The sequence below is a fragment of the Ahaetulla prasina genome, chromosome 3, assembly GCF_028640845.1.
Source record: "Ahaetulla prasina isolate Xishuangbanna chromosome 3, ASM2864084v1, whole genome shotgun sequence".
Taxonomy (NCBI): Eukaryota; Metazoa; Chordata; class Lepidosauria; order Squamata; family Colubridae; genus Ahaetulla; species Ahaetulla prasina.
The window spans coordinates 151756648-151784217 of NC_080541.1; the positions used below are offsets into that span (position 1 = coordinate 151756648).

At 37.3% G+C, this 27570-nt stretch overlaps 1 protein-coding gene across 2 annotated transcripts; it reads right to left on the reverse strand.

Annotated features, from left to right (window-relative positions):
• Positions 1-27446, reverse strand: SPATA1 (spermatogenesis associated 1). 2 transcript variants are annotated; one of them, XM_058177977.1, is made up of 13 exons: positions 26522-27446; positions 25048-25154; positions 24262-24379; positions 20633-20686; positions 20210-20543; positions 18946-19191; positions 13145-13292; positions 12733-12817; positions 11914-12037; positions 5802-5927; positions 5374-5552; positions 2422-2520; positions 1-1089 (listed from the first exon to the last, which is right to left on the reverse strand). In XM_058177977.1, exons 1-13 carry the CDS (start codon positions 26570-26572, stop codon positions 985-987), a joined length of 1776 nt encoding a protein of 591 aa, XP_058033960.1. In that variant the 5' UTR covers positions 26573-27446; the 3' UTR covers positions 1-984. The 2 variants fall into 2 exon arrangements, with proteins under 2 accessions (XP_058033960.1, XP_058033961.1); XM_058177978.1 differs by having other exon boundaries at positions 7-1089; positions 12733-12793; positions 26522-27442.
• Positions 27447-27570: the final 124 nt, after the last annotated feature.

A 27570-nucleotide genomic window follows, 5' to 3' on the forward strand; every position in this document is an offset into this window, starting at 1 on the left:
AAATCATTTCTCTGGCTTCATTTTATAGTAGCTGGAAACGGGCAGTCTTGATTGTCTGAAAGTGCCTTTATGCTTGAGAGCACAAAAAGAGAAAATGTTTGGTATTATGAGATAAAAGCAATCAATCTTCCCTATACCAAAATTGCATCTGGATGGAGGGAATGAAATGCAGCTTTTCAAGAATCCAAATACAATTTTGCTACATACATTAAAAGTTCATGATCCCACTCTTACCACTTTGCAGGATAACTAGCACCTACACAAACATATATGTAAAGGTCAATAAAAAAACATGAGAGTTCTGTTTGCCTAGGTCAACTTCCCATATGCACAGATTCTGAGTAGTTCACATTTGTTCATACAGCTATACCAGGAACCAAAACAAAAAACATGTTTACTGTATATAGTTATTGGTTTTTGTACAATAATAGAAATGTATTGGTATACATGACAATTAACACAGTTATCAAATGAATGTGGTTTACGTTAAAAAAAATGAGATTGAAGAATTGTAAACAAAATGATTTATTTGTAAAACGTTAGATCTGCAATGAGAAAAAATATTGAGTAATAATTCTGCCTTTAGATAGTTATTGTTATTCTCAACCCAGGTGTGCTTTAGTTATAGCAAACTATTCAGTTAAATACACAAAAGTCATTCTACCCCAAGAGATGATAGACAATGGAGGATAAGGGCTTGAAATCAATCGAGCCATTTCTTCAACATTCCCCAGGGTGTAGCCCTTCCAAATATTTAATTGTGAGGCTTTCTCCCTCCATCAACAATGCTGTTGCAATGGATGCAACTGGGGTTCTTCCCTCCAAGCTTGCTATTGCTGGTTTGCAGTGCTATTGCCACATCAGAATAGAACCAATGAGTGGTTTAGCAATGAATAGCTTTTCACTACATAGAAGCTTTGCTATGTTTAATCAAAATTAGGTTTTGAATAGCTACAGACTGAAGAATTTCATTTAAAAGATTAACTAAAATATTTGCTTTCCAGACAGAAATCTTAAAGATGACTGAACCCTTTTGTGCACCAGGTCTGCCTTCAGTGCTTGTAAATCGAAAGTTGCTTGTTTTTTCATCTACAAAAGATCCAGAGATTATGACAGGAAGAATTAAATTACAACTATTATAGATAAGAGTCAACTTTTATGTGGTTTAACAAGTGCAATCTTGGTCTTAAAACTTTCTAGCCTAACCAGTTGTAGTGCAATGCATTCTGAGACATGTTAATGCCTCAGGTGATGGCGGATCTTAATATATATAAGACATCATGTTTGATTTAACATAAATGGGAAATTGGCTAAAAAAACATTCAATTATGAAGAATTTTTTGCTGTGTTGTTATGACATGACAGGAATTCTGGGAAGGTGAAGTCCACACATCTTGAAGTTGCTACAGTTGAGAAACACTGCTTTAGATTTTATTACAGATTTCCAATACAGATTTCTAGTCACAACATTTTTCTATCTATGGCAAATGCCCAAAATTATTATGATTGTATAATTTGTACAGTAGCATCAATGTATAATATACTGTACTAAAAAGAGTATAAAGAAGAGTAACAAAGATTAAGGGACTGAAGGCTAAAACATAAAGAACAGTTGCTGGAATTCGGCATGTCTAGTTTAATGAAAAGAAGGACTAGGAGATGATATGATAGCAATGTCCCAATATCTGAGGGGTTGCTGTAAAGAAGAGGGAGTCAACCTATTCTCCAAAGCACTTGAAGGCAACACAAGAAGCAATGGATAGAAACTAATCAAGGAAAGAACCAACCTAGAACTAAGGAGAAATTTCCTGACAGAACAATTAATCAGTGGAACGAATCAGTGGAACAAATTCTGGACCTGCCTCCAGATGTTGTGGGTGCTTCAACCTTGGAAGTTTTTAAGAGGAGATTGGACAATCATCTGTCTGAAATGGTATAGAGTTTCCTGCCTGAGCAGGGGGTTGAACTTCCAAAGTCCCTTCCAACTAGATGAAAATATTTCTTCTGAGAACCAAAACAAAGTATCTAGTGTGGAACGGTGATAGTCACCTGTAGGACCATTGTTAAATGTAGCCAAAGAAGTGTGCATATGCACAGCGTCAATCACTTTGGTGATTTTGGTAATCAAAACAAACAAACAACCCTCCCCCCCCACAACTGTAATGAAGATTTCTTAACTGAACAGGAGGATTTACACCTTGGAAATCGGCCTATGCTTCATTTTCAAAGTATGTCTCAAAGACTACTACCATTTTCCTTGATTTCCAGTTGTGTAACACTTGCCGTATTAAAGGCCAGTCTTTAAAAAACCTTTGATTTGTTACTGGCTTCACTGACTATATGTGTATATATGTGTATGTGTAAGTATGTGTAAGTAAGTATTATAAGTGCAAGCACACATTTAATAAATTAGTACAGTACCTTGATTTCTATGACAAGCTTCATTTTGGCATTGTCTAACTTTCTCTTGAGCTGGTCAATTTCCCGCTCCAGGGTTGTAATCTGGATTATTACATTATTCTGTCAAACAAACAACCTCCCAAATTAATTTAGAATATAATTACATATACTGTATAAACAACACACTCATTCCATAATATAATTGCTACTCAGTAATATTAAGTTAAACTGATGCCTAGAGGCTCTCCAGGAGTTTCTTTTTAAATATATTTTAAGTTCTTTAGCACTTTGAACACCTGTATGTTGTCCTTCTTCAGAAAAATATAACTACTATGATGGTATCTCTCACATAACTGGTCAGATGATGGATTGACCATAAAGCAAAGCTATGCTTCCACACATTGGCTACAATAAACTAGGTCAGAATTTGAATGTTTGTTTTGCTATGGCCAGCCTAGATTTACCCAATTAAAAATGGATTTGATTGTCCTTTGTGAAATTGCCATTATTTAAAAATTGAGAGATTTTCTTTAATAAGAGAAAATGTAATCCTTCAAAGAGGAGAATGCCCACTAATACTCTTACTGCGATATTCTAGATCAGGTGTAGCTTCTGGGTTGGCTCCAAAAACTGCCTCAAGTAGTGTGCATTATAACAATCCAACTAGGTGGTGATTAAGGCATGAATTACTAAGCCCGGTCTTTTGGTGCAGATACACATATAAAAGATGCGCCAGCCAAAGCTGGGCAAAGACAATCCTTTCCACAGCCCCTATTTTTTGTTTAAGGAGAATCTGTAGTCCAGGCAGAACTCAAGTTGCACACCAATGTCTTTACAAGCAGCACAACCTCAACTAGCATAACCAAGATCAATGTTTCTAGAAATTTATTTTCATATAGCTATTAATCTGAGTTTAGTTTGCTCCTTCCAGATTGTAAATCTCTAGATACCAATTTAAGCGTTCAACAATACCCTTGGCTTGACCTGTGATGGCAATGTACAGTATCATCAGCATACTGATGATAACAATTCACTACCAGTACAAACCAATAAATGATCCCCCCTCCCCAAGTTCATATAGTTATTAAATAGAATGGGGGAAAGCAGCCAATTCTGAGATACCATAGAGTCAACGAAAGCCCCGAATGCTGCTCCACCATACCTATAAATTGAAACTGTCCATTCAGGGAAGAGTGAAATTATTGCAAAACAGTGCTTCCTTCTCCCAGCCCTCACAGGCAATCTACAGTCAAGGGTGTTGAAGGCCATTGAGAAGTTCTATTGTCCCAGGAGAGGTACTTCCTTCATTGTTAGTTTCTGACAATGCTATCAGTTGGTGTGTCACAACTGAGTCTGAATTTTAACTGGTAGGAGACTAGATAATGTCTTTCCTGAAGATTTTCTGAAGCTGAGCCACAACATCTTTCTGAACAACTTTTCAAAAAGCAAAAATAATTGTTCTTGCTTAATTATTATCACACAATGATACTTTTGTTCTCTTATTTGCACAGTCTCGTGGTGGTGTTTCCTTTAAAAGTTATATTAGCTCTGGTAAGTATGTGCTTTAGACTTCTGTGATTGTTGTGTCTGTGATCTTATTATGTATTGAAGATATTAATCTTTGTTTTGGATGAAATCTTTGTCCTTGGATGAATGATGTAACAAATGCCTTTGGCAAGGACAACTGATGCCCTTTCCTCCTTTTTTATTCCTCTCTGAATTTGTTTTCTTTACCATCATTATTCGTTTGTCTTGTTTTAGTTTTTAAATGTTTTAACAAATGCAAACCACCCAGAGTTGTTGGGATTCAGTAGCATATAAAATTAATAAATGATTATTATTAATAATAAATTATAATGCTAACAATGATCCTAGGTAAAAATGATATAGTGACTTTGAGATGACCCTGCTGCTATTAATACTATTAGTACTTGAAGTCTTCTTAAATAATCCCAGATATAAGGAGACCACTATGCATTTGACCTACTTAAGTTAAAGCTACCAAGCAGAAACAACAGACACAGATATTTAAAATATAGCAATTACATTTTTTAAAAATAAATTCATAGCACTATTTCTTTGTGAAACATTGGACACAAACCAAAAAAATTCAGAATTGGAAAATTTCAACTTCTCCCCCCTCAAAAATATAGTGAGAACTTCACTGCATTCTATGTTCCTTTTCATGTTGTGATCAAAACAAAACAAAAATGGAATTCACATACTTTATACTTACTCAGAGAACTTTGCTTCTGTACCAGAGAAACAGTAAAATAATTATTGTGAATCTTAACTAAACCTTTAGAATGTTTTACAGTTTAATGCAGATAGTTAATTCAATTGTGGGACTGAATAGACACCACAAAGTAGATTTTCAATATCTTCCTTAGAAATAAACATAAAGTATATAGCTGGAATATATGAAATTGTGACTTAGCTGGAAAATAACAATAGGAGAAAGTTTACTATGTGGGGAAAAAACATGACAGAACATTTCTTAGACTAATTAACCAAATTGTCTTGATATTAGATCATGATTCATACAGGAAGTATTTAATACATTTTAAACTTTATTCTCATGAATTTTATTGTTGAACTAGGAAGAAAAACAATCTTACGCATACCATATTATAATGAGAATGAGGATTTAAATCATTTTAGCAACTTGTAACACTAATTCAACTCAAGGGAAAAGAACCTGCAAAATATTCTTCATCATTCTTGCCAATAGTACTTTCTTTTTATTAATTAGAATCATGACATATTTATAGTAATTTATATTAAATCATTATTAGAACATAAATATCGTTATTATATAAATTGAGTTAAATTTTTGAACAACTTCAGCTTTAGGCATTTTTAATATATATTAGCAATCAGTGATTAAAACTGTGTTAAAATTCCAAGATTTGCTGTACTGATTGACAAAACTTAGTTTTTATGGGCAAGGAAAGTTTTAAAAAAATTAATTACCTTTGAATTGGTGGTTTGTGTTAAATTATTTCGTTTTTTCTTGGTATCTCTAGCTTCCAGCTGCCTCACTAATTGTTGGTGGTGTAGTTCTAAATTTTTCTGTAATTTATTTAAAGTTTCCTCTGAGAAAATTGTGACTTTCTTCATTTCAAAATATTTTTTTTTCCAGGAATCACGGACTGCAAGATTAAAACAACAAAACATATAGCATATATTCCTCAGAAAAAGTTTCCATGCAGTTCAATAGCAGTTCAATAATTTATTCTAAATGAATGTATATAAATTACAGCTAAAGAATCAGGGAAGTATATATTTGATTCAACAAGTTAAAAAAATATTTTTATAAAACTCAAACCTGATGTTGGACAACATTTTTTATAGTTGTTGTTGGTCAATGAAAACATTGGATGTATCAACCTTGAACATACCATGGCATCTCCTGAGCTTGTGCTGTTCAATCAGGTTTTTCACTTTTTTAACCAATTCCTCTCTAGTTTTTTCCAGATGTCGTCTTTCTATCTTAATATGTTTCAGTTGCTTATGTAATTGATTGCCTGAGGAAGAAGAAATCCCATATTTATCATATTTGTAAAAGTTAATAATGAGAACAATTCTGAATAAAATTAGAGTAAAAATGTGCCATTCTTTTTTTTTTTTTTTATTTTATTCAAAAAGTTTTACAAAAATTTTTTTCCCCCTTTCCCCCCAACCCCTTTCCCTTCACAAACCCCCTCCCCCTCCCCCCCTGGCTTCCCGGAACAAACACAAGGTATAGTTAAAAATAAAACAAACATATGCTAAAAAATTTTTTTCCCCAAAACTATTATACCAATTCTCCCTCTCTAGCTCTGACTTCCTCCTTACATAACCAAATCCTTCAAAAAATTAACAATAAACAATAATAAAATATATAAATCAGTAGAACAAATTAATCCTAAAATATTTAAAACCAGCTAAAACGTAAAAATCCAATCCAATTCAGAGAATATCTCCCTTATATCTTCTATAACCATATAACCATATAATTCTTTCGGGGACACAAATATTTTTGTCTATTAATATTTTAAAAAAACCTTGTTTCAAAAATAATACTATTGTCTCTTGCCATTTTTTTTGGTGCATTAATCTCTATCTTTCCTTCGTTGCTCCTTTTAAAAAGTCAATCACAATATTTCCTAGTAATTCCTTATGTCCAGAAATCCAAAAATTACTGCCGTATATTCCATCAGTCCAAAAAGAGAACTCTTGGGAAACATTAAGCTTGTGAGTCTTTTCCATTTGAGGGACAATCTCCTGTAGCACAAATTCAGGCAGCTCATCCAAACTATTTAAAGAAAACTTCTTTAGATCACCTTGTTTCTTCACGATCAAATCTTCATATTTATCCACTTTTATTTGTATATCCTCCATTCCATTTTCCGAATAATTGCACTGGTTAATTTGCTCCAAACTCTCATCCAAAACGTCCCCATTTTTTATCAATTTGTATTTTGAATAATTAAATACATTCTTTCTGTGTAGTCCTGTATAACGTCCGAACCCATTCTTCTGAAAGAACCTCCATAACAAAATTCCTGCTGAGAATCCCCTTGTAACGTACTTAAACAGCGTAATATAATCCAACAGTCCACAGTCAAACACAATAAGATAAAATCTCCATTCAGTTTCGATTCAACAGCAAAGCTCCCTTTGATGTATCGCTCTGCTTTCAGTTTCTCTAAAACGAAACTGAAGGGGAGGAAGTCAGAAAATCAAAAATACTTGCAAACCAATAATTGCTCCTCACATTTGTTCCGCCTGCTTTTCGTATCCACAAAAAATCAATTGCTAGCAGAAGTGGACATCTTCCTCTTTTCCTGCTTTTCAGGGCGCAGAGAATACTGGAGGTGGGGAGGGGTAAATAAGGATTCACCGTTCAGGACTTTGTATTACAAAACAAAGCCCTAGGGAATCTACCCAATTCCTCCCCCTTGCTCTGTCTCTCTCTTTCAACCAGAGAGAGAAATGAAGCCGGGATCAGTTGTTAAATCCGGCTTTTACGGTATTCAATGCGGAGTGCCATAAATTGGCACCCAGCGAGAAAGATGGCGCCACCCGGAAGCCAAATGTGCCATTCTTTTATTGGTTAACACGGGGTTGATTCACTACAATAAAATAAAATGAACTCAACCAAAGAGTGATGGGTTGAAAAGGTAAATATCTGTGTATTTACATTTGAAGCAATTGTCTAGTATGTGGGATTTACATAAACAGATTACAGTACTCAGCAGATAATAGGAAGGAAAAATGACAATGTCCAAACCTCTGTACTTTTATTGAGAATTTCTTCCCATACTTTGAATCATGAATTAAAGATGAAAAAAACTATATATTGACCTCTGCAAGAACAAATGGCAGAACACTGGAAAAGGTAAACTTTTGATGATACTAGGTTAAATTAAAACTGGAGAATATGCTGTAATATAGAATAGAATAGAATAGAATAGAATAGAATAGAATAGAATAGAATAGAATAGAATAGAATAGAATAGAATAGAATAACAAAGTTGGAAGGGACCTTGGAGGTCTTCTAGTCCAAACCCCTGCCCAGACAGGAAACCCTACACCACTTCAGACAAATGGTTATCCTATCTCTTCTTAAAAATTTCCAGTGTTGGAGCATTCACAACCTCTGCAGGCAAGTTGTTCCACTTATTAATCGTTCTAACTGTCAGGAAATTTCTCCTTAGTTCTAAGTTGCGTCTCTCCTTGATTAGCTTCCACCCACTGCTTCTTGTCCTACCCTCAGGTGCTTTGGAGAATAGCTTGATTCCCTCCTCTTTGTGGCAGCCCCTGCGATATTGGAACACTGCTATAATGTCACCCCTTCTTTTCATCAAACTAGACATATCCAGTTCCTGCATTCTTCATATGTTTTAGCCTCCAGTCCCCTAATCATCTTTGTTGCTCTTCTCTGCACCCTTTCTAGAGTTTCAACATTTTTTTACATCGTGGTGACCAAAACTGGGTGCAGTATTCCAAGTGTGGCCTTACCAAAGCATTATAAAGTGGTATTAACATTTCATGTCATCTTGATTCTCTCCCTCTGTTTATGCAGCCTACAACTGTGTTGGCTTTTTTGGCAGCTGCAGCATACTGCTGGCTCATATTTAAATGATTGTCCACTAGGATTCCAAGATCCCTCTCACAGTTACTACTATTGAGCAAGGTACCATATACACTGTACCTGTGCATTTTGTTTTTCTTGTCTAAATGTAGAACCTTACTTTTTTCACCATTGAATTTTATTTTTTTAGATAGTGCCCAATGTTCAAGTCTGTTGTTCAACAGGCTTGAACATTTTGTTGAACCACAATGTTCAACAAAACTGGTAATATCTATCCATAGTAGAAGTTTAGCTTCTACTATGCAAATAGGAATGGTTCCTTTACGTTCAACATATTACACAGCAAGGCAATTTTAGACCTTTGGATTATAGTAATAATAATAATAATTTTTATTGTCACTGCACAACATATGTACAATGAGATTGGTGGAGCTCCCTCAGTGCACCCCCCAACACAATACAACTCACAGTGGAAACAGAAAATCCCATACCCAATAAATCATATTAACAAACACTCAGTCCTATTACACCAGTGTGGACATGTTACACATTGTTCCGGCCCTGCAAGTCCATCATACTATGTAGTTATGATGTTATTTCGCATTCAGGAGTCTGACAGCCCATAGATAAAAGTTGTTCTTCAGCCTGTTTGTGCAGCTGGCTATGCTTCTATATCTCCTTCCCAATGGTAGGAGGGTAAAGAAGTGGTGACCAGAGTGAGAGTCGTCCCTGAGAATTTTCCTCACTCTTCCAAGGCAATGAGCCCTAGTGATCTCATCTAGTGGTATCAGGGGACAACCCACGATGTTTTGTGCTGTGCTCACCACCATCTGTAATGTAATGTAATCTATCTGCGACTGTCAGGTTTGTAGAACTTAAACAGAAGCTAACAACAATCAAGTGTTTTAGTGTAAAGTATAGATATCTGAACGATGGTCAGCATTTGGAGACACAAGGGGAAGGATAGGGAAGAATATATTACTAGCAACTCCTTTTATGTTTTTAATATGTAAATAGTTATTCTTCAGTTTTCTCCTATTTTGTCTTTCCATTTTATTTATTTTTAATAAAAATGTTTAAAAAACTAAAAATGTTGAAAAATTCATACACATACATACTAAATATATACTTCTGTAGCTAAGCTGTAAGCAAAGTAATGAAGACTTGAAAACATTTTTAAAGGATGCCTAAACTGATAAAAATAATAATACTCCTAGAACATCTTGGACAATCTCTCTGAAGAACACACTTTTATTTTTGAAAAAAATAAATAATAGAAACTATGTAAGAATCATTTATTGCTAATCTTATATGGATAATGATCTGACTGTAAACACAAAGAATGCAAAATGCTACCCATTCACAAGAGGTAATTACTGTTGGGCTTGGAGGAGGAAGAGGAGGCGATAACAACTTCAGGGAGAAAAACAAACAACCCAGTTAATGATGATTGTCATCAGTGGACACAGAATGAGGACCAATTGGTGGGGGAAAGAAAGAGGGAAAAGAAAAACAACTGAGTAGACCGAGTACAATGCTTCCAATCAGGGGTGAAATGCTCCCGGTTCGGACTGGATCAGGTGATCCGGTAGTGATCATGGCAGGTGGTTCGGAGAACCAGTAGCGATGGCAGTATGAGACTCTGCCCACCTGCCCGGTTTTAACCAGGAAGTAATATGCTTTTTAAGTAATGAGTTTTTATTGTTTTACTACTGGTTTTCTGGAACCGGTAGTTAAAATTGCTTTAAAAAGTAAAAAAAAAAAAGTTTTGACGATCAGCTGAGCGACGCGCGTTGAAACTGTTTTTTAAACTTTTTTCAGCATTTTTTTACTACTGGTTCTCTGGAATCGGTAGTTAAAAATGCTTTTAAAGGAAAAGAAAGGAAAAGAAAGAAATGCACCTAGAAACACTCATAAACCGCTTTTGGAAAATAATTTAAAATGTGTTCTAGATGGGAAAACAGCAACATGGCTATTGATCTGAAAGCCGCTTTCTGAAATCCTACTATCACTTACAAGAGAACAATGCCATTATAAAGCGAAACTGGAAAAGTGAGAGACTTGCTCCGATTTCTATCCGTTGCATATAACTCTCCCTCTGGTCTTTTCCTGCCATTGGCTACAAGCCTGCAATTTCCCCCTTTCTGGTGCAATTGATTTGCTCCTGGTGATTTCCCCCCTCCCTCTAAGGTTAGAAAAGGGGGCGGTTTGGAAGATGCGTTTTTTCCCGATCCGAGACTTATGGTAGAAGCCTGAAAGCTCCAAACTTCTGTTGTTGCTCTTTCTTTGGGAAATACCATAATGAAGCCACTTCTCAGCAGCCTCCTGCAGTTCTGGACTCGAGGATCTGTTTCAGTGAGTGTTACCCTTCATTTAAGCCATTTCTGCAGGACTTGATCATCTCCAGTTAGCTTCCCTTGTCAAGTGAGAATTTTTCCCCAAATGTCCCATTTGCTCCAGTTCTCTTATATGCTCTTCCCAAACTCCCTTCCAGATATGCAGTGCAATCTTTGGGAAAAATCTTTCAAGGCAGAAGAAAACATCTCTTTTGCAACTTGGATTCTTTTTCCAAGTCAGCGTTTCTCAACCTTGTCCATTTTTAAGGTGTGGGGACTTCAACTCCCAGAATTCCCCAGGGCCTGGGAAACTCTGGGAGTTGGAGTCCACACTTCTTAAAGTAGCTGAGGTTGAGAAACCCAGTATTAAATGATCCAAATATGCCTGTAAAGCAGGGGTGAAATCCAGCAGGTTCTGAGAACCAGCAAATGCCACATCTGGCTGGCACCAGAGTGGGGTGGGAATGAAGATTTTGCAGGATCCTTCCCCTGGAGTGGGGTAGGAATGGAGATTTTGCAGGATCCTTTCCCTGCCACGCCCACCAAGCCACACCCCACCCACTAAACCATGCCCACAGAACTGGTAGTAAAAAAATTTGGATTTCACCATTGCTTCCAATCCTGAATAGAAGTACTCCAAGTAATATGCTTTTTAGAGCAATTGTATGTGGGTTGCAAAAGTCCAGAGCACCACAAGAGGGAAGCAAACTCTTTGCCATATAGTTCTCATCAGAATTTTTACATTTGAATATCCTGTGCTTGGTAGATATGGAGATAGTGGCTAGACAAATTCTATACCTGGGGGGAAAAAAACCATCTAGCCTTTTCCAGAAGTCACTTAGATGAAAAGAAGGCATGAATGACACTGTCTGGATTATTGCCTTAAGAAAACGGTTGACAATCACAAATGACCCCTTGGAAGTTTTTTTAATTATGTTTAGTAGACATGTGAATACTGTACACACCATTGCTTTTGTTGCCTTCAAACAAACCTGATCTCTTTCTTTAAAGGTAAGAGGGAAAATCTTTACGATCCATGCTGCTGAAACCTTTTGTGAAACCCCTAATCTTATGAGAGATCTTGGACAGATTCCTCACCTTCTGTTGGAAAATCTTTGTGAGGAAGTTGAGCTCTATTTACTGAGACAGCCAGAAGAGGTGGAGTAGGAGGGGAAAGATAGTGACTAGGATATGCAGAGTCATTTAGGTTATTCCCATCAGCCTAGGATCAAATAAAAATGTGTCAATGTTCAGTGTTATTTTTAGGATATAAGAACTCCAGGGCTGAAAACTCATACATGTAAAGTTCAAAAACTTGAAGAAAAAAAAAAGAAACAAGAGGGGCCTTTATGACAATCTTAACAGAAGATGAGCCAAACCATAGTAAGCATTAGAAAATGACTTTGCCCGAGGGTGTCAAAATATCTAGAGCTAGCCCTGAGATTATGTGTAAGTGCATCTTGCGTTATGACAAACTTTTTCATTTGAATAATCTTTCAAACGTTAAGAGTGCCTAATCTACTTTAGATTTTGAATGTAGCTCTAAAGGGTTTAGTTCTAAGCAAACAGGCAAAGGCTCATTCTATTCCTATCTGATACTTTATTATATCTATATTGTATACCTCTATTATATATAGAAAGAACTTACTTTCTGTATATAATAATATACAGAAAGTGAGTTCTTCACTTTCATTACATTACAATAATAATTGTAATGTATGTCCTACTTCAAAAACACTGCTTTCAAAACAATACAAAATTGGCTAGATATGAAACGATTAATCACAAGAACTATATATAATTATAGTAAATCTTAATAAATCTTAAGTCAAAATTAATTCAACCCAAGAGACAGAAATGTGTTAACAAATCATTTTAACCAACTCAGTTATGGTGCTTGACTCCCTGGGAACATACCTGATTATTCTGCACATTACCAGGGTCAATAGCAGTCTTGGTAATTCCAGGATGTTGTTGGCTACAGGTGAAATCAAGGTAACAGCTACATTAGAAATAAACCTCTGATTAAACTTGTTGGGGTTACAAATTGTTTTGATTGAGTTATTAATCTGAAAATTAGGATAGTGAAATCAGACTGGAAGAGCCTTTTGGTGACAAACTGAATTAACAACAAGTATTCTAAAGGTGCACTAACCTCACACACAGGAAATTAAGCTAGATGAACTAGTACTCATGCTTAATTATATTTATCTGAAAGCTAATTAAAGAGCTAGCTTTTTCCATTATTGGATATGTTAGAAGTTCTTAATGTGACTTCAATGACTGACATTGAATACTGTCAGCAGAAATGGCATATTTATTTCCTTACCTCCTCTTCTTGGGAGAGTATGTTATGTCTTGGTCTTCCAAGGATTTTGGGATTCCAGAATCAGCAGTAGTAGTATGCCTTCCATTTCCAGTCCCTGTCAAATTCCCTCCATTTTCTGCATTTGTGTCCAACATGAGAGAAACCTCTTCTGCATCAAAGGTAAAAATATTACCTGCCTGTACATGAATGCGTATGCACATATACAAATAGAGGAACACAGAACTTTTATTTTTGTCAATTGCCAATTAACAAAGCAAAGTTGGCTACTTTTTGTAAGTCATCAAAACAAAAATACTTCCCATATTATGAATAAATGAGACTTCTCCAAACTCCACATATTTTCTGAATTTGGAATCTTTTGCAAATATAGTTAAGATCTCATCAGATACATGCTACCCACACCTGGATTAAAAGATCATAAACATACTGTGGTGTTATATGATCCCTTCCTAATTACATTGATTGTCTTATAGTTTTCTGTCACTCTAGCCTTAGTTTGTTGTGAAATGAACCAGACAGCTCTGGTTATTTCTAAACCCCAAACTACAGACACCATTCCATTTCAAAACAGTCTCAACTCACAGATTGAAAGTTAAATGTAACCACATTTTTGCTCTGTTTTGATATCACTGCATGCAATTATTGGAGAAGAGAGAACTGTGGCTGTTTCCAGTCCTCTAAGCAGCAATGGTTTTAATTAAATGTGGTGTTTGTTTATTTATTTATTTATTTATTTATTTATTTATTTATTTATTTATTTATTTATTTTATTCATATTTTTATACCGCCCTTCTCCAAAGACTCAGGGCGGTGTACAGCCAATAAACGACAAGAATCCCCAAAAATTTAAAATACACTATCAAATTTAAAAAACTGATTCAATCGCTGTAACATTAAAATATTAGCTAAAATTTATCAAAACTAAAACTTAGGTAAAACCCTATAAAAAACCCACTAAAATCCCCATACTAAAATCAATCAGGCCAGCCCCGCTTGGTGAAAAAAGAAAGTCTTGAGCTCGCGCTTAAAGGTCCAGAGATCGGGGAGGAGACGGAGTCCCACCGGCAGCTCATTCCATAAAGCCGGGGCCCCCACAGAGAACGCCCTTCCCCTGGGGGCTGCCAGCCGACATTGACTAGCCGACGGCACCCTAAGAAGACCATCCTGTGGGCGCGCACTGGACGTATCCGACAATGGGAGGTAACTGTCGGCAGCAGGCGGTCCTGTAAATATCCCGGTCCAATGCTATGGAGCGCTTTAAAGGTGATAACCAACACCTTGAAGCGCACCTGGAAGACCACCGGCAACCAATGCAGCCTACGCAGGAGAGGTGTTACATGGGAGCTATGAGGAGCTCCCTCAATCCCCCGCGCGGCCGCATTCTCCACCAGTTGGAGCCTCCAGGTGCTACTCAAGGGGAGCCCCATGTAGAGAGCATTGCAGTAATCCAGACGGGAAGTGACAAGGGCATGAGTGACCGTGCATAACGCGTCCCGGTCCAGGAAAGGGCGCAATTGGCGAATCACACGAACCTGATGAAAAGCTCCCCTGGCGACGGCTGTCAAATGGTCTTCTAAAGACAGCCGTGCATCCAGGAGAACGCCTAAATTGCGCACTGATTCCCTGTGGGCTAACAATTCGCCCCCCACAGTCAGCGATGGAGTAAGCTGACTGTGCCGGGACGCCAGCATCCACAGCCACTCCGTCTTGGATGGGTTGAGTCGGAGCCTGTTCGTCCCCATCCAGACCCGAACGGCCTCAAGACACTGAGTCATCACATCGACGGCTTCGTTGGGGTGGTTCGGGGTGGAGATGTACAATTGAGTGTCGTCAGCATACAGCTGACAGCTCACCCCGAAACCATGGATGATCTCTCCCAGCGGCTTCATATAGATGTTGAACAAGAGGGGCGAGAGAATTGACCCCTGCGGCACCCCACAAGTGAGTTGCCTAGGGGTCAATCTCTGCCCCCTGTCAACACCGTCTGCGAGCGGTCGGAGAGGTAGGAGGAGAACCACCGTAAAACGGTGCCTCCCACCCCCAAGCCCTCCAACCGCCGCAGCAAGATACCATGGTCGATGGTATCGAATGCCGCTGATAGATCTAACAGGACAAGAACAGAGGAACAACCTCTGTCCCGTGCCCTCCAGAGATCATCAACCAACGCGACCAAAGCCGTCTCTGTGCTGTACCCAGGCCTGAAGCCGGACTGGCACGGGTCTAGATAAACAGTTTCCTCCAGGTACTGGGGGAGTTGCCAAGCCACCACACTCTCTACAACCTTTGCCAGAAAGCGAAGGTTGGAGACTGGACGATAATTAGCTAAAATAGCTGGGTCCATGGAAGGCTTCTTAAGGAGGGGCCTCACCACCGCCTCTTTCAAGGTGGCTGGGAAGACTCCCTCCCTCAGAGAAGCGCTGATAATTCCCTGGAGCCAGCCTTGTGTAGCCTCCTGGGTAGCCAGTACTAACCAGGAGGGACACGGGTCCAATAAACATGTGGTGGCATTCAACCTCCCCAGTATCCTGTCCATGTCATCGAGAGTCACAGGATCAAACTCAGCCCAAACAATGTTCTCAAGACATGCCCGCGTCATCCCGTCTGGATCTACCCAATCCGTGTCCAACCCATCCCGGATTTGAGCGATTTTATCGTGCAGATAACTTCCAAATTCCTCAGCCCGACCTTGCAAGGGGTCCTCCCGAGCCCCCTGAAACAGAAGGGAGCGGGTCGCTCTAAACAAGGCGGCTGGGCGGTTATCTGCCGATGCTATAAGGGCGGCCAAGTATATTTGCTTTGCCGTCCTTATTGCCACTAGATAGGTCTGAATGTGTGACCGTACTAGTGTTCGGTCAGATTCAGAGCGGCTGGCCCTCCAGGTGCTCTCTAGGCGTCTTCTCCGGCGCTTCATCTCTCTCAGCTCCTCAGTAAACCAAGGAGCCGGTCGAGAGCAGCGCCGGGTCAGAGGCCGCATCGGCACGACGCGATCCAAAGCCCCCGCCGCCGCCCTTTCCCAGGCGCCGGCGAGTTCCTCGGCCGAGCCGTGGGCCAGCTCCTCAGGAAATGGCCCAAGCTCCATCAGGAACCTACTCGGGTCCATCAGGCGCCTGGGACGGAACCAGCGAACTGGCTCCGTCTCCCTGCGGTGAGGGTCTGCGGTCCGAAAGTCCAGGCGAAGGAGAGAATGATCTGTCCATGGCAGGGGAGTAATGACTAAATCCCCCACATCCAGATCATTCAGCCACTGTCCCGAGACAAAAATCAAGTCCAGCGTGTGTCCCCCAGTGTGTGTGGGACCATTCACTAACTGGGTCAGGTCCAAGGCTGCCATGGAGGCCATGAACTCCCGAGCTGACGACGATGACTCACCTACTGACGGCAGATTGAAATCCCCCATGACCATAAGCCTGGGGGTATCAACTGCCGCCTCGGCTATCACGTCGAGCAGCTCGGGCAGGGCTGCTGTCACGTGGCAGGGAGCCAGGTACGTGACCAGTAAACCCATCAGTACCCCATGGCCCCACCGCACAAAGAGAGACTCACAGCCAGCTGTCTGCGGGACAGAGACCTCCCTCGGATCCAAACTTTCATTTATAATAACCACAACCCCCCCACCCCTGCCTTGAACCCTCGGCTGATGAAATGCACGGAAACCCGGTGGGCACATCTCGACGAGGGGAACACCCCCTTCTGTGCCCAACCAGGTCTCAGTAACGCCCATCAGGTCCGCACCCCCCTCCTGTATCAGATCTGAAATGAGGGGGGCCTTGTTAATAACGGACCTGGCGTTGCATGGTATGTTACAGGCATTTTACAAGAGAACTAAACTAACTTTAATATTTTCCTCTTGATTGTATGATGTTGCTTTCAGCTTATCCCCAGTTCATGATTTAAGCAATCATCTATAATTAGTTTGTGTACCAATAGTTGTCCCCCATAATTTAACACTCCTGCTGCACAACTTCAAAATGTGAAATATAATACTTTGCTCTCTATTAACTTATAGGTGAAGTCAAATGAAATGACACAAAGCATGTTTGGGCGAAACCGGAAGGTGCTGGCGTACCTCTTCCATTCCGGTCTTCAGTCAGACAACCAGATGGCCATTTCCACCCCCAGATTCTGCCTTCCAATAAGTGCTATGTAACAGTGGTGAAATCATTTTTTTTTTTACTATCAGTCCTGTGGGCATGGCTTGGTGGATGTGGCAGGGGAAGGATACTATAAAATCTCCATTCCCTCCCCACTCCTGGGGGAAGGATATTGCAAAATCTCCATTCCCACCACATTCTGGGGCCAACCGGTTCTCTGAACTATTCAAAATTTCTGCTACCGGTTCTCCAGAATCTGTCAGAACCTGCTGGATATCACCCCTGCTATGTAACCTTTCTCAAAAGCCTATTTTTAAAATCAAATCTTTATAAGCTTCCAGCCAGATGTATGGGCAGGAGGAGGGGAAGGGAGGGAGAACAGATCGTTCTCATTTGAGGAAGAAGAGGGGACATATTTTGTTCTTGAATTAATGAGATTTCTACATCCCCTTGACTACTTTTTCATGGCAGTGTTTGCTTCCCTTCTTTCCAAACTATCTCTGCCCTGTATTTTTCTAAGGTAATGTAAAAATAAACACCCCTAATAGAAGAAAATTGCAAAGATGCATTTATAATTGGGATCCCCCCCACCCCATGTTCCTTTATTTCACTTTCTTTTGAACTAGAAGGATACCCAAATGAGATACAAGAACAGAGGCAGGCAAACCAGCTTATGGAAGTCAACAAGAAATCCCCAAATTTTGAAACTGGTAATAACAATGAACCAAACGCATCTATACTATAGTATTCCAATTGATGGATATTTTCCTAATATTAGTGATAAGTTGAAAGGAGTGCTAGCAAAGCCAGAGGAGAAAACAACTTTATGTATAATGTCTAATACACTTCAAAAATTAGACACGGTTTGGCAAAGATTTACAATAAGCGCAATGGAGGTAGGATAGAATGAATCATCTGGACAACCAATTTTATGATGGCATTTTTTTCTACCAAGTCAAGGAAGGATGAATAGTGGTTTAACTCAATAGCACATAAAATAAACATTAAGTATGAACCTGATATCCCAACCTGGTATAAGATGAGGTCTTATAGTCCTTCCAAAAAGCATTACTAACTGCAATGCATTTATCCTTCTGAAGTAAAAAAATTAAATTATTCAAGTACAGAAAAGTACTAGAACAGGGGTAGACAAATGGTTCCCAACCACAATCCAAATGCAAGACACAATCCTGAGATGAAAAGTATTAAAAACTAGTGAAAGCATGTAAAGGAGTCCATCCCTGTAGCACAGAAGGAGGCAAAAACCAAGAAATGGGATGCAGGCTGGATTTAAGCCACTAATTTACTATTTCCTGGATTGCATTTGCCTCATTTTTTCAGAACTGTCATCTACAGAATCTGAATGTAAAATTACAAAATGTAATTTTTCAATTACATCAAGAGCAGAAATAGTCACTTCAGGTTTCTAACGGGGTCTCATTTTAAGGTCACCTAAGTATATTTCCAATAAGGGTATCCTTGTATGAAACCTAGAAAGAATTTACTGTAATCAACATATTAATGAAATGTTCTTCCACTTTAAATATCAGTATTCTCTATCATCAGGTCTTAGAAATGCCAGCTCCTTACAAAAAGTATAAATTAGGAGGACAGCAGACAAAATTATAACTGAATAAGTTCCTTACACTGCTAATAGCAGATACAAATGCAAATAAAAATTATACATGATACTTCATGCAATAAGTATACCTTTTGTCTTCTGTGGGATGTGACTTAATGGAAACTGATTGTTTTCCTCCTTTTCATAGTTCTGATCTATCTTTGGAGATACAACTGTCTTTCTGTATTTTTCATCCTTTCCTGAAATATTATGCCTTTCTGGGGTTGAAAAATCAGTCTTTTTCTGATATATTTTCACTGGTGCCGATTTCTTTGCAGGGTGCTGTTTTGATGATGGAGCAGATTCTATTTTGTCGATGTTACAACTGATTTTGTCTGAAAATGACACAACAATATATTAAGATACATAGATAATAATAATAATAATAATAATAATAATAACAACAACAACAACAACAACAACAACAACAACAACAACAACAACAATAATAATAATAATAATAATAATAATAATAATATTTTAATTTTTATACCGCCCTTCTCCCGAAGGACTCAGGGCGGTCAACAGCCAAGTAAAAACAATACAATATATTACAATAAAAACTATTTAAAAAACTTATTCAATGTGGCCTAAATTTAGATATAAAATACATAATATAAAATAACCCCATTTAAAAACGAATTAAAAACCTCTATCAAGCCAGTCCTGCTCGGAAGAATAGGTACGTCTTCCTATGTATGATTGACATACAGTATTGTAAACTTCAGAAATCACTTTTTACTTTCTAATATATAAAGTATATACATTTATATTTATTTATAATGTAAAAAAGACATAATGTTAATAAAATATAAGACAAACCTTTTAGATATCTTACTTTCTAGAATATATATGAGAAACATAAAACAATCAGATTAGATTAACAAACAGTCAAATATATGTTTACAAATATATGTATATATGTTTATGTTTCTTCTGTCACGCTCATCATACACTAAATAGTAAACAGACAAAAAAGAACAAAATCCAAGATGCTTATGTAACATGGAAGAGATGTCGAACACTGTCATAAATTATTATAAACTATATAAACATAAGGCAATCCAAAAGTTCCATTGCTCACTAACTGACATGTTGCTAGAATATCCTTAGATACCCAATGTTCCAAGAGCTCATCTTAATTAATTATCTCTGTGCTATAAATGTAACTATACAGAATTTTAGGAATTGAAACCAAAGAAAGCAGAAGAGGAAATATTGCTATAGATTTAATAGCAAAACTAGATATATCTTGTATGAACAATTACAATGACTCTTCTTCCCAAACCAACATTCATGACCTTATTTATAATTTGACTTGTATAGCTTTCTATTTAAATTCTAAAGTCTCACCTTTCCTTTGTTGTGAACTACTTTTTCTTTGAATACTTTCATTCTTTTTTTGCTCAGAGCTTTGCTTTTTATGTAGAACTGGAAGAGTTTCCTTTTCATTCCAGTCACCAAAATCAGCTTTTTGCCGAGTTTGACTGAGATTGTTTTTGAAGGAGCTATCCAACATTGTTGAGTCTGGATATATATCAGGATTTGGAGAAATTAAACTATGTGGTCTTTCATATGATGCTGATGTAAGCACATATTCTGGATTATTATGTTTCTCTGGAGTGGATGACAAAGATGAATAAATACTTTCTATTCTTGGTAACAAATAAAGTTCTGGATGAAATGCCTGCAGTATGGAACATGGTAGAAAATAAATTAAGAACTAAGAATTTTAGCTATGTCCTTAAAATTGAAATAATAATATACTGTACATACATATGGTGGAGCAAATGATTTCAGCTTCAGTTCCATCTCTTGTTTTGCTTTCACCTTGGAACATTACAACAAAGGCAATATTATCAAAATGTTTTCAATCATCCCATCACCTTTATTTAAAGAAATTGGGCAAAATTCCAATTTCACATGAATAAAAATACAATTTTGCCTCCTGAAATTCTATAAAACTCCAAAAATTTACCAGGAACAAGGGTTTTGTAGCAGACACCTTTTCTTCTCCAGTAAATTATGTCCCAATCATAAAACATTACAATGGTTTAAATGTCATATTCAAGAGTTATCAGAAAATCATAGACAATAACTGTAAAGAGTATTTGTCTAAGATTTTATTTGTTTGCTTAGAGAGACTTTTTTGTGTTAATCCATTATTTTATTGATTTTTAATTTTAATTTTCACAGCATTTTTTTCTTCTCAATGTGATTGTCTAATACATTGTTTTGTGTAACCTTTATCCTTTTTTTAGAAAAGTATTTCATAAAGGTAAAGGTAAAGGTTCCCCTTGCACATATGTGCTGGTCGTTCCTGACTCTAGGGAGCAGTGCTCATCTCCGTTTCAAAGCCGAAGAGCCAGCGCTGTCCAAAGATGTCTCTGTGATCATGTGACCAGCATAACTAAACGCCAAAGGCACACGGAGCATTGTTACCTTCCCACCAAAGGTGGTCCCTATTTTTCTACTTGCATTTTTTATGTGCTTTCGAACTGCTAGGTTGGCAGAAGCTGGGACAAGTAATGGGAGTTCACCCCATTATGCGGCACTACGGATTTGAACCGCTGAACTGCCGACCTTTCAATTGACAAGCTCAGGGTCTTAGCCACTGAGCCACTGCATCCCTAAGTATTTCATAATGCTTGTTAAAAGAAAAAAAAAACCACTTTGGAAAACTTTAAAGCCCAGTATAAGTAGAATTAAACAAATGTTTACTCATATAGATATAGCTACAGAGTTCCTTTGCAAATTATGCAGCAATTTCAATATTCTCAGAAGGATGCTTATATTTGTAAAAGCCCAATTTGAAATGTATAAAAATAAATGGTACCTGCAGACAAGTCCTAAGGCATGTGTTTTCAGCAAATTATAGTTTGCAGAGTGGGAGCATATCTTTGAAACTTGAAAAATGTCTATTCCCATCTCTTTCCCCCCTCTCTTGCAAGAATTTTTCCTATATAGTTTAGTTTTCCTTTGGTTTATATAGTTTAGTTGAAATATTTTATGAAAACAAGGAATAAGGGTGACATTATAGCAGAGTTCCAATATCTCAGGGATTGCCACAAAGGAGGAGTCAAGCTATTCTCCAAAGCACCTGAGGGCAGGACAAGAAGCAATGGATGGAAACTAATCAAGGACAGAAGCAACCTAGAACTAAGAAGAAATTTCCTGACAGTTGGAGCAATTAATCAGTGGAACAACTTGCCTCCAGGTGAATTCTTCAACACTGGAAGTTTTTAAGAAGAGATTGGACAACATTTGTCTGAAATGGTAAAGTGTCCTGCTTGAGCAGGGGGTTGGACTAGAAGACCTCCAAGGTCCCTCCCAACCTATTCTATTCTATTCTATTCTATTCTATTCTATTCTATTCTATTCTATTCTATTCTATTCTATTCTATTCTGCCTTCCCCAATTTAGTGCTGTCAGATGTGCTGAACTTCAATATCTAAATTGTCCTGACCACTTGAAGTTACAAGATAGACAGATCAATATCTGGATATATAAAATATGATTTATGTATTATATTTACAGATATAAAACAGGATTAACAGTAACTAGTTTCAGCAGAAGTTAGGAGTTTAAAATGTAATTTCAAGTAGGTTTTGAATATTGATTAATGTCAATTGTAATAAGCACTAGGTATAATTGACATCAATGAATATGTTGCACTGCATTACTAAATACAAACCTCTCTGTTCATGAGGCTAACTGCAAAGCCATTCCTGAGAAGTCCAAGGTAGTAGACAAGTTAGAAATGATTTCATTGCTGCTATTGCACTGAATGAGATTGCAACTGGATTCCCTTCCTCATATAATCCAGTGCGTACCAGTAACCAGTGTCGCTTCTGTGCTTGTTTACAACTTGTTACCATAAATTACACACATCATAGTTAGACAAATGAAAATTTAGTCAAGGTTTATAATGGAGGCAAGTAAAAAGGAGAACTAAGACTGAATATGATTTGTTGTGACAGTTTTATCGATTGTTACAAGGACCACCATCAGAGTCAGATTGTTCAAGCAGTTTTCAAGGAAGGGTGGATAAAATATGATTGGCACATTTATTGTTCATGTGGAATAACCTGAAAAGCATGTGGCAGATCAGGCAATTTAAGGAAACATGTCATATTTCCCACAGCTAAGATCAGAAAAAGAACTGGCAAAAAACCACGGTGGCAGGAAATAGCAAAAGCAACCCAATTGTCCTTACCAGTGAGTGCTCTAGACACTCAAAAGAGAAGTAACAGTTAAGTTTTCGGTTTCAGAATTATTACCACTACTGCATCAGTAATTAAAAACAAACCACCACCCGTATGTTTTTAGAAACTCTTGGCATCTTAATTAAATTAAATTAAATGTATATACCACCCAACTCACAGTGACTTTTGCTATAGGAAGCTTAAATAACCTTTCAGCCTCTCTCATGGTACTTAGGGAAGTTTTTATTATTCCCAAAAAAGCAGCCTTTTAAATGATAACAAATCTTTAGCTCACTTAGGTTTTTCATTTCCTCTGCAAACTAGTTAGAACTTCTTAATTGATGGATTGCTCTTGGGGTTATATTATGCAACCTTATAGAGCAGGGGTCTCCAATCTTGGCAACTTTAAGACTTGTGGACTTCAACTCCCAAAATTCCTCAGCTTTGCTGGCTAAGGAATTCTGGGAGTTGAAGTCCACAAGTCTTAAAAGTTGCCAAGATTGGAAACCCCTGTTATAGAGTTTTAGCATGTAAGTTTTGATAGTCATTGTGAAGAGAGATGCCTCATGTGCAGTTCTTTTCTCCAAGCAGTAGTTCATCAGGCTTATTCTGAATCTCCTTTTAAAACATTATTCATTATTTTTAAACATCATTCCATTATGGAACATAGATGTTTTCTTTAAAATCCATGAAAAGGGCTACCCTTCAGAAATCCCTCATTTCTTAAGATTTCTCTGAACTATTAGCAAAGAAATATGTTGCACCATGGCTATAAAATAGATTGTTTAAAATTATATTGGCTTCTTCATTGCTCCTACTGCTTTGTTGTATAGTTTCATTTGGAAATGCTTATTTTTCCCCATGATTATTATAGACCACAGAAATACATAAATATCCAAATATTTCAAATAGAGAAAAGGCTATAGATTGCCTATGCCTATGGACATTCTAATCCATGAAATTCAGGCAAAATACAAGGACTTGTCATTTGCTGCCAAGATTAGTTTCAGATGTCCTTTAAGGAGGCCTGCACCGTGGTTAATAAAATGTCAGAATATATTCATTGTGTCACACAGTGCTATTCAGAAGTCATTACCCCAATATCATATTATTAATTTTGTTCCTAGGTGAGATTCTTGGTTGTATTATATTTGTAGATAATCCTGTAAGGATAAACAGCAAGAAACATGAAGTACTTACCACCACAAGTTTCTCTCCAATGCGTTTTAGAAAGACATACTTATCTATAACTGCATCTTCATCTAGATACTCTCCAAGGTTTTCTCTCAACGTTTTCAATGTCATATGAGGTGACACCCTAGAACATCAGATTTTATTGTTGCATTAATATGGATATAAGATAATGCTTATATTGTACAGTATTCAGTTTGAGAGAGGTGGGAATATAAAGGGAATAAAACATATAGAAGGCACTTGAATGCCTTCTTAGAATTGAGATTTTAATCCCTACCCAGTGGTGAAATCTGGCCGGATATATCCAGCTTGCACAAAACGGTAGCGCCAGCAGCGGAAGGCTCCGTCCACCCACCAGGATGTCATTACATCCCATTTTTGACCTTCTGCGCATGCTCCCATTCCCAAACCAATAGCAAAGGTAAGTGGATTTCAACTATCCCCCTACCGGTATTATGGAACTGGTACTTTTAGCAGCATTCAAGATTGCAGTGCAATTTCATTAAATCTTGTTCACTTTTATGAAATAATGAAAAGAAAATCTAAAATCTAAAATAGCATGTAGGGCATAATAAGGTACAATACTTTTTGGATGAATAGTTTAAAGCTATCACCCACTCTTAAGACTAAATGTATGGTCTCTGTGGTTTGATATGATAAGATAGAAAACCAGTTTGGTATAATATTTAAAGTGCTGATAGAAACCAGGAAACTGTGAGTTCTAGGCTTCCTTGGGCACAAAGTTGAGTAACTGGAAGAGTCACATACTATTATTATTCTGTTGCATCTTACCTTATAAATCCAGCTGAAAAGAATTTGCTAATAACTTCTATAGAAACTGTATTCAATTTGAAATTCCACACTTCTTCTGGAACATAAAATACATGCAGCTCTAAAAGCTAAAAATATATAAAAAGAAACTATTTAGTAATTAGCATAGCCAATTTTAATAATGGATTTTATATCTGACAATATATGTCAATGATTTCTTCTTAGGCAAAATAGTGCAAATTATGAGAATGCAATCCATCATACCATAAATGGCCATCTAATGTTTAAAACTTACTGTTTACATATTTCTCTCAGTCCAAAAATCATATGGACAAATGAATACTTTTGACAAGTTGCATATAAAAAGTGTACCTCTTGTAAAACTTGTAAAAAAGGGTTACATGTTGAAACTGTATACATAGATATATATTGGAGTGACAGCAAATAAACTATTCGGATAGAGATAAACATTTATGTACAAATGAAAATATGAGCCACATGATACTGTTGTGAGCAACTTGGAACTAGAATCACTTGCATTCATTTTAATTTGGATGTCATAATGCTTACAGATCTTGTGGATGAATATTTGATCTCTTTTGTCCAATTAGAAAGGATAATTTAAACCTGAAATAGGGCAAGATCTTTGACAAAATGAAACCTATTTGATTCTTGTATTTCTAGGTTATAAAAGAAGCAAAAGGTGAATGATATGAATAGATCACCTATACAACACTTTCCAACAAAATAGATACTCACGCAACTTTATCCTAAAGTATCTGATCACTTAACCCTGGTAGGATGACCAACACAATCTACACAAGCTATGAAAAGGATGACACTACCATAGGCAGAAACAACCAAGACTAACTATAACCACATGGCATCACCGTAGCACATAACCCAACTAAAGCTCTCCAATCAGGTGTGAAATGCTACCAGTTTGCTCTACTTTGGACAAATTGGTAGTGATAAAAACCCAGCAATAGGGTAACTGTTCAGTGTGGTGCTAGAGAACCTGACACTTACAACTTTCTGTTATTAATATATTTTTGTCTCTATTAGTTAAAGAGCACTGGAATCATTCCTGTGTGTACCGAGTAGCAGGTGCAACCGTATTAATTGAATTTTTTCTGATTGTAGGACCATGACCCTGTGCTTAAAATTAAAATGGCACCAAATAAAAGAACAGCTATGAAACCAATTGTTCATACAATCTCGATGGAAGAAAATTATGGTAATCACCTGAGTAAAAACGATTAAATCTTGATCACTGCCTTTGTCTGTAATTAGCAAACTAAATACTAATAATGTTTTCAAATATTAATTATAGTTTAAAATTAGCCTATATGTAACTCCACTATTGACAATAAGGATTAGAAAGATCTAACAAGTTTTTAAATATATTTTTATTCTTATCAACCAACAACAGAAAATATTGCAGTATAGCATACATAAAATTTATCAATGGTTATTACAATCCATTATTTCTTACCTCTGAAGTACATGGCCTGTTTTGATTGGATAGCATATTCCTTGATGTCATTTCTGATTTATACAGAATTCTGGATATTGTTTTTTTAAAATCACATATTGAATTCCAAGTATTATTTAACACTGTAATGATAAATCCTATAGGTTTTTAAGTTGCAATATTCCACATTTTAGAATTGTTTCCATGTCCTGCAAATTTGGATATAAAACAGGGAAAAGCTTCAGGGCAGAAAAAACTTTTGTTTCTTGTTAACTCAAAGGAGCCAAACATTTGCTAATGTAGGAACTGAACCACCTTTGAGGTGACCACTCCCTCTGTGTAAGTAAAATCACCTTAGTAACACGATGAAGTACCTAGCCAGGACTGTGCACCTGTGATTTGCTGCAGCAATCCAAGTCTGCTTTACTTGTACTGCTTACATCAAGGTATGTGTTTCAACAAGTATTCCATAATCTGGGCAGTGCACTTTAAGGAATGAAAAGGCTTGAGACAGTGTGCAGTTCTGGATCAGCTGAACAAATGGCTGAATAGGTGGATGGATCTTTATAGTTTGGGATTTGTGCAAAATGGGCTTTGTTTCTAAAAGTATGTTGGACAATTCCTATTGTGGCTATTGGCTTTCGTCCTGTGTTAGATCTCAGGTGAGGGGCTGCTTGTTCTAATTCTACCATTCTGCTTTTGTTAGCTGTCAAACTGTGCTTGAAGAAGTTTTGAAATATCCTGTCTTTAATGGATTTTTGCCTGCAGTATTTGCTTTGCTTATGAATGGAGCCATCTAGATAGTTGGCTTCCTCTTTCAATAAGCTCTTTATCTCCTTAAGTGCTGGCATCTGCTGTGGGCTATTAAGAAAGACTTGGGGCTGCTTTCTGCCTCTAAAAACATGTTTTTCCACTTCTCCTTTAGGGAAATATGATATTCTACTTTTTAAAATATTTACCAAAATATTTCATTCTTCGGGGGGGGGGGGGCTTCTCATAATAGCTTTCAAGAATACAATAACAATTAAAATATCATGGTCAGTATTCAGGTGCATGCATACATATATTAC